At 44.5% G+C, this 10859-nt stretch overlaps 1 protein-coding gene across 1 annotated transcript in view; it reads left to right on the forward strand.

Moving 5' to 3' along the window:
* dysc (whirlin protein dyschronic) overlaps nucleotides 1–5368 on the forward strand; it is a 229908-nt gene extending 224540 nt beyond the window's left edge. The window contains exons 10-12 of the mRNA XM_080284054.1: nucleotides 3148–3615; nucleotides 4057–5007; nucleotides 5360–5368. Coding sequence (XP_080140180.1) covers nucleotides 3148–3615; nucleotides 4057–5007; nucleotides 5360–5368 — 1428 coding nt within the window. The remainder of the gene's footprint in view (nucleotides 1–3147; nucleotides 3616–4056; nucleotides 5008–5359) is intronic.
* The last annotated feature ends 5491 nt before the right edge of the window (nucleotides 5369–10859 follow it).

The following is a 10859-nucleotide window of genomic DNA, read 5'->3' on the forward strand; positions in this document are numbered from 1 at the left end:
ATAACAAATTTCCTGATTCATGAAGAGGACATAATGGCATATTTTCCCTGCGGTATTTTGCTCATGAAACGTTTCGAAAAAGAAGAACGTATTCCGTGAAGTGATAAATGTGAACTGTAAATTTTCAAGACTTCCCATGCTTGTCGGGGTTAAAAGTAAAATACTGCTAAATGTGAATATCTGTTTGCCTTTCCCAGAGTTAAAAAATAGAGAGATAATAATTCATGATTCTTAAGGGGTAACAATGCTTAAGTCTTACTGCCATCATTTCAAGCAGCATAAAAAGGGCATATAAGAACCTGAGAATTAACCGATGGTTTGAGAATCGCTTAACCACTTTCCTACGGTGACTCATTTTTTTCACTGTACTCATGTGACCCTCAGGGGATATTCTTGAGCTTGTGGGGTACTTACTGAAGGTGTTAGATCTAGCCTTCATTAACCCCTTCCGAGAGAGAGAGGGTTTTCCTAAGGTGAACTATATCTGGTGTTTTAAAGGGTATAATCGGTACAGTAAGTCGCTTGATTAAAGGCGTTAAGAGCCAGGAGCCAGCGCAGGTCAGAAGAGTCTGGTGGGGTACCGTGACCTGGCCTGAACTCATCTCACCTCTTCTCACCTCACAATCCCTTTTCAGCTTTCATACTGGCAGTTTTTAATGTTCCTTCAAGTCTACGCCGTTCTTGTCCTTTATCATTCTTTCTCCTGTTCATCATCATCATCATCATTATCAGTCCTCCAATTCTTCGTCCATGCTCCTCTCACCCACCTTCGTCGTTCAGTTGCCCCCCATCCTGTCATCATCATCATCATCACACATACAGTAATTTTCAGTTTCCCTTCTCAGTGTTCCTATGCATTCCCCCTCTTCCTTTTGATATTATCTTTATTTATGTTTTTACTAATTCTTCTTTACACATTTTTGTCTTCATATTTCAGTTTGTCTTTCTTACAGTCTGTCCACTAACTTCTATTTCCACTACGTACTGTTCGTTATCACATTATATTACTTTTGTACCCTTCGTAGACTATATTTTTTCCTTGCATTTATATAAACCTATGTCAAAATCTATGCATATAAATCCTTCCCTCTATATTCTTATTCCTGGTCACTATTATGCTATTTATCTTCCTTGTCTTCTCCTTCTTCGTTCCTTGTAGAGCCATCCGCTTCATACCCGTTTCATTTTTCCCACCTCCTCCTTCCTGTCATGTCTCCAATTCTCCTCCGCCTTGTTCCCCATTTTACCATGCCATTCACGCATCTTCTAAGTACTTTCTTTACCGGCACATACTTAAGATATTTTCAAGTCACCAGTCTATTAGTGAAGGCATTGAGAAACACAGAACGGGCTGATTTATGTAACCTAATCCTTTAATAACTCCTAAGTTCATGTTTTCGCACCTTTGAAGAATGTTCCAATTTCTTCAAGAACACAGATTTCAGCACCTTCTTACTCTCTCTATTTGCCTTCCTTTTGTAGCCTCTTGTGTTGTAGCATGTTCGTCTCAGGTGTTTCATTCTCTATATTATTTATGATTAGTCGAGATTGGCAAATGTTTGAGTAATGTATTTTCAGACTTAATTTGTAGGAAGTTTCCACTGTAAAGATTTGCGTAGTTTAGCCCTGTATGTCATGTCGAAATAAATTGGTAGATTAAACACCTGTTGCAATAACCCACCTTCAACCCATTCTCACTAAACTAACCATGCAGGGAGGGGGAGGGACGGGGTAAGTGGCACCAGGTGACGGAGCACTCAAGTGTTGTCTGAAGCCAGTAACTGTGTCATCAGTAGCTGACCTCATTATAAATGAATTATGAAATTATAGGTGAAACCACAACAGAGGGAACTTCGTGATATTTTTCCTGGGTCCTCCTACTCGTAATAATGGTAACGTAATAATTTCGCCTGCATTGGTTATTGCTTTAGTGGCATAAAGGTGACAGTAAGTTAGTATTATTACAGTAGCAGCTTTTAACGAATGTGTAGTGTATAACAGCAGAAAACTCATGGCACATGTTATACAACTCCCCAGGGGAAAAATATTTACTCATCTGTTTTGGTTTCACCAACGATGCATATTACTGAAGTAAAATTTTACCTTGTTATTCAGTGAGTGCTTTTAGTTTGTAAGTGTAATTCTAAGTGCAGAGGAGAGTGGCAAGTTGACAGTGTTAGTGAGCAGTGACTGAGCAGCCTTTGTGTGTATGTGTGTGTGTGGCGTGGCCCAGCATGAGTTGTGTCCTGGCACTACCCTGTAGTGGCGGCTGGGGTGCACTGCACACTCACTCACTCCAGCACAGACGCCCACAGGCACAGCGGCGTCTTCTTGCCCCAGCCTCGCCAGCATCTTGTCCTCAGCACACAGGTCGCATCAGCACACCAGCCAACACACTTCAATTGATTTTGCCAGTCGAGACTCCGCAACCACACGAGACCTAATTGAAGTGAAAGACATGTGTGACGTCAAAATATGCACTTTGCCCTTTAATGCAAGGCACTGATTTATAGTATGGGTACCATAGTTTTCACTGCAGTTAAGCATCCCCATCTTAGCAGCTCAACCTGTCATTATTTCATCACTTAAGATAGTCGTTGCCACCTTACTTCCACCCTACACACCCGCATCTAGTAAGTTACTCTGTAGTCGCAAGCAAGTCTGATTGAACATAGTTCCTTAATAAGAAAAAATCACTTTACATTGTTTATGATGCACCACACCCCCACCACTGGTAGATTTAATCCACGAACTAAAAATAAAAGGTAGATACTGAAAGTCTGTACTTGGTAGACATGTCGAGTAGTACACCTCTACCCTTCCACGTCCCCCACCACTATGAAGAGGAGCACCCACACCCCTGCTCTGCCACGTATGCCGCCTGACTGCCTGACCGGTAGTGCCGTCAGGTCACCCTGCCCTGCACCACCCAGACCCTCACGTAACCTGCAGTATGTAGGCTGCCGCGCCGTGGTGGTGCTGGCGAGGGTAGCTGCTGCCTAGTGTAGTGTCACGGCGGCCGTCACTGCTGCCTAACCCTAGCCTTGCCTAGACAACAGTGAGTGAGAGTATGTTGTTCCGTGCTAGCCTGTGTTAGTGCCTCATGTACCGTACTGCTACAACCCAGACTTTTTATGTCACACACAGACCGATGGTTATGGTGGACAAATCTCCAATTTGGATGATTATATCGAGATGTACAACCGAATGGAAATCCACGCAGATGAAAAACCAATTTGTGAAGGACAAGAGGAAGCTGTGTTGAAGGAGCCTCGGATGGGTGATGCCGGTCAGGGCGTGCGTGAGACTCCCAGCGAGGATTCTGGTGTGGAGATGAGCAACGGCGCCATCATCACCTCCAGGCGGGAGGCGGCTAGAGTCAGCCTTGAAAGAAAACGAAGCGGGAAAGCTAAGAGAGAGAATGGAAGCTTCAAGGAAGGCGTAACCTGGGCAGACTCCACCAAGACGCGTAGAATCAATAATGAAGAGTTCGATAAGAAAGGAGAATCAGAAGAGGAGGAGTGCAGAAGTCGGCCGAGGGGAGAGAAATTACTTCAAAAAAGATATTCCGAGAGATTGTTGCCAAACACACAAGATGTAGTGGGAAGTGCAAAGGTATACTATTAAGGAATTGATTTTCTTATACTCCGGTATTTGATTAAGAAGACATTGCACTTTATGTGATGTGTTGAATGGAAATAGTGCCCAGTAGCGAGTACCTCATACTTCACTGTAGAGATGAAGTAGCAGTCCCTTGAATTCTTGTAGTCCCTCTCACACCCTAGCTTACCGATGTCACTATATTCAGAATAGGGCCAAACTAATCGGCGATTCCAAATGCACAAGCAAAACCAAATTCATGAGCAGATGTTGAGGTGGAGTACAAAGCCAGATTCATGAGCAGATGTTGAGGTGGGATTAAAGCCACATTCATAAGCTGATGTTGAGGTGGAATGTCATGCCTTAGGTTGCAGCCTAGCTTGAGTACAGACAGTGTAGTGTAGTGAGGTGAGGTTCGCGGCGCCTAGAAACTAACAGTCCGTCTCCCCGCCACAGCCGCAGCGGCGCCACAGCCACACAGGGGAGCTCAACGGCGCCGCTGGGGGGAAGGCACTATCCACCCACCACGCCCTCGCCCACGCCCTCGCCCACGCCCACGCCCTAGGAGGCCAGGCACCCAGCAGGTCACACCCACGCCAGCAGCAGTACGATGACTATGAGAAGCGAGGCCTGGAGGAGTACGACGTGCTGCCGTCCACCCGAGTCAGGGAGGAGTACGACCACTCCCCCTCCAGGCACAGGGACGACTACGACCACTCCTCCAGAATCAGAGATGAGTACGACTCATCTCCGGCAAGAAGCAGGCACGACTATGATCACTCACCGTCTCGAGGCAGGGACGACTATGAACACTCACCGTCCAGATCGAGGGTCGATTTTGAACATTCATCGTCTAAGATAAGGGATGATTATGAACATACGTCAGGTAGAATAAGGGATGACTATGAACACTCGTCACACAGGCTGAGGGAGGAGTATGAACATTCTCCATCTCGAGTACGGGACGACTATGAACGTTCGTCTCCCAGGGTAAGAGACGACTATGAACATTCTCCTTCGCGAGTGAGGGACGACTATGAACACTCGCCATCCAGAGTGAAGGACGAGTACAGCAGCACCTCACGACACAGAGATGACTTCGGGTCGTCCAGGGGCAGGGAGGAGTACGACCACCCTTCTTCTAGAATTTTAGACGATTACGACCATCCACCGAGGTTAAGAGACGACTACGACCACCACCACTCACACTCCCACCCCGGTCGTGTGAGGGACGACTTCGAACTGCGCGAGGACTACCCGAAGCAGAGCCGGAGTCGAGACACCTACGGCGAGACCGAGGACGACTACGAGGTGGGCAGAGGGCGGGTCGACTCCTCCGAGGACTTCTACCGAGAGACATTCGACGCGTCCCCCTCCAGAACACATCTCGGCGTCGATTCTCGCCAGGTAAGTCGATATACAGGAAAAAAAAACTATAGAAAAAAAATTACCATAAACTAAGAGAGTCTGTTGAAGGTGTGGTGTGTGGGGGGGTGAACTGAGCATAGTATCATTTTTCTTATCTTCTATCTTGTTCAGGAAAAAGCAGCTTATCTTTCAGGCATTTTCAGCCAGTCTTATCGTGGGTGTGTGTGGTGAAGTGGGTGGAACTCTTTATATCACGCATTTTCAAGTCACTAAATATCAGAACTGTCAACTATCATCACTATCATCATCATCATCATTATTATTATTCCATTGTCCTATTCTTACAAATATTTAATGACCAATGATATACTTATGAAATTAATTATATAAGTGTGCCTAGTAGAAGTGGTTATTTGTGTGTGTGTGTGTGTGTGTGTGTGTGTGTGTGTGTGTGTACAACTCATGAGGGGCGTACACCTGTAAGCCTGACCTGTAGCGACCCTGGGCCAGGTGAGTCACACAAGGATATGAGGTCAGAGGTCAGGGTGGAGAGAGAGAGAGAGAGAGAGAGAGAGAGAGAGAGAGAGAGAGAGAGAGAGAGCGATGTGCTGTGGTCAATCCTTTTTCTTTTTACATGCAGATCCAGACGGTAGTAAGTAATCATTAAAGCTCTGTATCTGATCTTAGATGTTCGCCACTCATTCCCTGACCATCACCCTCACATTCCCCACACTCCCTTCACTCCTCCTTTCTTATAACCACCTCCCTTGTATCCCCATCATTCCTACCTCTTTACCACCTCTCTCTCCATCATTTTCATCTCCACCATTCTTGTTTCTCCACCTTATCTGCCTCCAACATTCATATTTCGGCCATGTTTATCTCTTTAATTTTTTTTTATACATCTAGCGTTCTTGCCTTTATGCCACCATTATGATAGCTTCTGTCATTCCTGCTTCCCTATCGTTCTTTCTTTTATTGCTATTTCCACGATTGATTTTGCCTGTTTTATCATTATTTCTGTACCTTTTTTTATCTCCACCATTTTTACCTCTTATCATTCCTGTATCTCCACCATCATACCTCTCCACTGCTCATATCTCCTTTCTCTCCTCTCCACCATTCTCACTTCACCATTCTTTTTTCTCCATCATTCTAACCTCTCTTTCTTATTTCATGCTTCTCTTTCCACCATTCTGACCTCTCTGCCAGTCTTAATTTCCACTATATCTATTTCTTCATTAGTTTCACCCCTCCACCATTCCCATTCTTATCTCCACCATTCCTACCTCTTAACCATTTCTACCTCTCCACCATTCCTCCCTCTTCACCACTGCTATCTCTCCACCATTCCTACCTCTCCACCATTCCTACCTTTCCACCATTCCTACCTGTCCACCAATCCTACCTCTCCACAATTCCTACCTTTCCACCATTCCTACCTCTCCACCATTCCTACCTCTCCACCATTCTTACCTCTTAACCATTCCTACCCCTCCACCATTCCTACTTCTCCACCATTCCTACCTTTCCACCATGCCTACCTCTCCACCATTCCTACCTCTTCACCAATCCTACCTCTTCACCAATCCTACCTCTCCATCATTCCTACCTCTCCACCATTCCTACCTTTCCACCATTCCTACCTCTCCACCATTCCTACCTCTCCACCATTCCTACCTCTCCACCATTCCTACCTCTCCACCATTCCTACCTCTCCACCATTCCTACCTCTCCACCATTCCTACCCCTCCACCATTCCCACCTTTCCCCCCATCCTTACCTTTGCGTCTCACCTGTGGATCCAGATGTCAACCTTGGTCCTTTATTGAGTAGTGACAGGACAGGTAGCACGCGAGCCTACAGTACGGCCAGGTAGTAACATTACCTGCAAATATTACTTTATTTTGGACCAGTTTTAGAGTATATTGTAGCTCTCCCCCCTTTCGTGTATGTTTGTTTGTTTTTTGTTTTTTTATCTTGCGTTTTCTGTTTTTGTTTTCCCCTTTCATTTTATTTGTTACTTACTTTATTCTTTCCATATAATTTTTCTGTTAAAAAAAACTAACTAACCGTATTTCTCATTACATATACGTACATATAGACAGACAGATTGATAGATAGATTGATAGATATTCTCACTTTATTTCTCCATCTTTTATTTCCTGCGTATTTTTGTCTTCCCATTTCATTTATCTTGAAAAGTGTTGCTATTTACTTTGTTTTATATCATTTCTAACTTTTGTACAAAAAAAGTGTAAGGTAAATAGATAAAAATTGTTTTTGTTCGTGTTCACGCACCTGTGTGAAGCGTGTGTGTGTGTGTGTGTGTAAGCGCGTGTGTGTGTGTAAGCGTGTGTGTGTGTGTGTGTGTGTGTGTGTGTGTGTGTGTGTGTGTGTGTGTGTGTGTGTGTGTATTTGTTGCAACCTTTTCTCGATACATTACAGTTCAGTCATTCGCCTCTCCACACTCATGATTCTTTGCAAGTCATACCCATTAAGCTATCATAAAACCACCTGAGGAAGGGCGGCTTGGACTGGGAGGAGAGAGTAGATGAGTGGTGGTGGATTAGCTGGGAGGCTTTACTGCTAGGCCACCCTGGATGAACTCTGGGATTAGACGTACGGCAATTGATAACCAGATAGTAACCCCCCTCAGTACAATGGCGTAATTTTTTCTTTTATTCCTGCTACCTCCAGACGATTATAATCCATGTGGGAGGGATTTTTCAAGATTTGTAGATTAATACTTATAACCTTAATTTACCACTTCTATTATCAAAGGTCCTTTGTAAACTACATAAATTCTCCTGGAGGTAGCAATAATGAATTTAAAAATATCATTGGACTGAAAAGTGGTGGTGGTGTGGTGGTGATGTGGTGTGGTGTGGTGTGGTGTGGTGTAGTGTGGTGTGGTGTGGTGTGGTGTGGTGCGGTGCGGTGTGGTGTTGCTTTGCCGAAGTCGCTAAAGTCACTACAGTCTAGGGATGTGAAATACCTTGTTTGTGAGTGGGAAAGAAGTTAGTGAGTGACAGACGGACAGGGCAGCTCTTACAAATGCATCTGTATCTGATATAAAGTCATCGTACTGAAGTGGTTGAGTGACGGTATTTAAAACATAATGCAACATTGCTATGGAGTGACTAAACCTAACTTTTTTTTTTTTTTTTAATTTCGAGACTCTGGGATATCAAAATTGTAACATCTTTATTGCCAAACATTAAATATTGATTTTTGTAGAACTTCGAAAAATTAAGTCGTCAGTTTTTTTTTTTTTTTTTTTTTTTTTTTTTTTTTTTTTTAACGCTCCAGTCTGAGTTAAGGAATTCGTAAAATCACGCCACATGATTCCGCTGACATCACCGCCAATTCATTCTTTTTCTTCTTCGTCTTCTTGTTTCATTTTCTTTTTTCTTTTGTTTTTTCTTGCTCGTTTCCGTGGGGTATGCGGGTGATTTGCGTGAGACACCAGGATGTGCCCACCGAGGCTGAGGGAGTGGTTGTGGGTGTGCTTGTGGGTGTACATATGGACGTGTGAGTGGGTATACATATGGACGTGTGGGTTGATGTGTGTGGGTGTCGGAGCGTGCGTGTGGGCGAGAGAGTTGCTTGTGAGTGGTGTATTTGTGGGTGAATGGGTGGGAGTAGTAGTTAGTAGGTGGTGGGTGTGTGGGTGAGTGTTGCAGACTTAGGGTGGATCATGCATAGGTGGGAGGTGTAGTTTGTGGGTGGTGGGTGTATGGGTGGGAGGAGTGGTTTGAAGAGGATGCGTGTGTGGTTGGTGGTAGTGTGGGTGGGAGTAATAAACTATATGTGTGTGGGTAGGTAATAGACGGTCATTGGTCGGTGGGTGTGTGGGTGGGAGCAGTTTATGATAAGTGTTTGGCTGAGGTACCTCCATGTGGGTGGAAGATGAAGGAGGTACTAGCGTTGTGGGGGGAGGGGGAGATATGTGGGAGAGGAATTAGTGTGGGGAGGTGGGAGGGGGTTGGCGATCGCGTGAGGGCGGAAGATGACCCTGGGGATGATGTATGGGCGGAAAATTAACCTGAGAGAGGCTGTGTGGATGAGACCAAGCCCTTGTTCATGCCAGCTTAGTAAATTCTCTATCACATCTTTTTTCATAATTTCCACAGATACCGCGTTAATATTCACCTTTTTTAATTATGTAAGTAAGCTTTATATTAACAAGGCATAAATGATATACAAGGGAAAACCCATTGAGTGTAGTGACTTGTTTTCATGCTTGTTACCGCCAGACAGCTTTATTCATCCCTAGGGACACATTAAGAGCTGGAGGGGTTATGTATAGCCAGTATCAATGCCTTTAGTACCGTGGTGTTCTGACTGTAATCGTCGGAAAATGGCAAGAATATATTAGAAAAATGCCTCATCGAGTAGAAGGAAGTTAAGCTGAATCACGAAAATATAAAGGAATGGATGATAAAAAATTTCCAAACCTTTCAAAAATACGATACCTATCCCAAAGAAAGTAAATCGGTGAGGGATGTGAAGGATGTGGGCGTGGGCGTGTGAAGGGCTGGTTTGTGGGTAGTAGGTGGGGGTGCCTGAGTGGGGTAAATAACCTGGGATGATAGGTCTAAGTGTATGGGTAAGAAACATTAGCATCTTCACTACGAGAGGCTACACCCCAAGTTGAGTAAAATGGTCCGACCGAGGCAAGGAACAAAATAATTAAATAAACTGAAGGGGTTAATTAACAGTATTTCTTCACCAGGACGATTTTCTTATCCTTAACCCCTCGAGTTTGCTGCATATGAAATATTGCTGGAGTGATACCAAGCTTACCGTCCCTTTTCCTAGCGATTTACGGTGGCGCAACTCATAGGCCCAAACTTTATCCTCCACCTCCCCATCAGCTCTGAAAGTACCCCAAACGGCCCTTGTAGAGAGGCATAGACAGTAATAGGTTAAAGGAAATAAAGAGAGATTAGGATGGAAAAATAAAATACTCGGAGGGGGATATTTTCATGTAGGCGAGAAGCTAGAGTCTGGGTGAGGTTCGGTCTTGTGTAGGGGACGTTTAATCAAGGTATCAAAAAATCTTCCCCATTTTGTCTGATGATTATTCAACCTCTTCACTACAAACACGAATGATTCTAGTTCATTCACGCTACCCCTTCAACTCGAGGGGTTAGATTTAGCCTTCATTAACCTCTTCACCATCAGAGGTCCTTCCTAAGTAGAATTCAAGTCATCTGTTGGTGGCAAGAGTAAAATCGAAAATACGGCACAAGAGTGAAGGGGTTGAACCTAATGAAAGTTATGCCGCATCTTGAATGGACTGTTGTTTGATGCAATCAGGCTGAGTTTTCCGTGATGTATCCCAAAAAAAAAGTAGAAAAATAATCAATTCCCTGATGTTACCAAGCTAGGAATGGTGTGTGTGTGTGTGTGTGTGTGTGTGTGTGTGTGTGTGTGTGTGTGTTTAGAAATGGTGAGGGTAGAGCATTTGGGCGTGGAATGTGGGCGTGGGTGGAAAACAAGTCTTTTGATATATGTTATATGGATGTGTGGGCGGGGCAGAAGCCTATATTATGGATTACTCTAAAGGTGGTGTGTGTGTGTGTGTGTGTGTGTGTGTGTGTGTGTGTGTGTGTGTGTGTGTGTGTGTGTGTGTGTGTGTGTGTGTGTGTGTGTGTGTGTGTGTGTGTGTGTGTGTGTGTGTGTGTGTGTGTGTGTGCGTATATATGGACAGCACATATGGAAAAGAATATAATGTGCGTGTGTATGTGTGTGTATGTATGTACGTGTGTGTGTGTGTACGTATGGGTGTGTGCGCATGTATGAAAAACCAGCTTGGGAATGCTATGCTGGCGTATGTGGGTGTGGAAACAGCCCGGAGATGTGGGTGCGGTGTGTTGCTGCCC

The sequence above is a fragment of the Coenobita brevimanus genome, chromosome 100 (assembly GCF_032717465.1).
Source record: "Coenobita brevimanus isolate Jiangsu-jjx chromosome 100, ASM3271746v2, whole genome shotgun sequence".
Taxonomy (NCBI): Eukaryota; Metazoa; Arthropoda; class Malacostraca; order Decapoda; family Coenobitidae; genus Coenobita; species Coenobita brevimanus.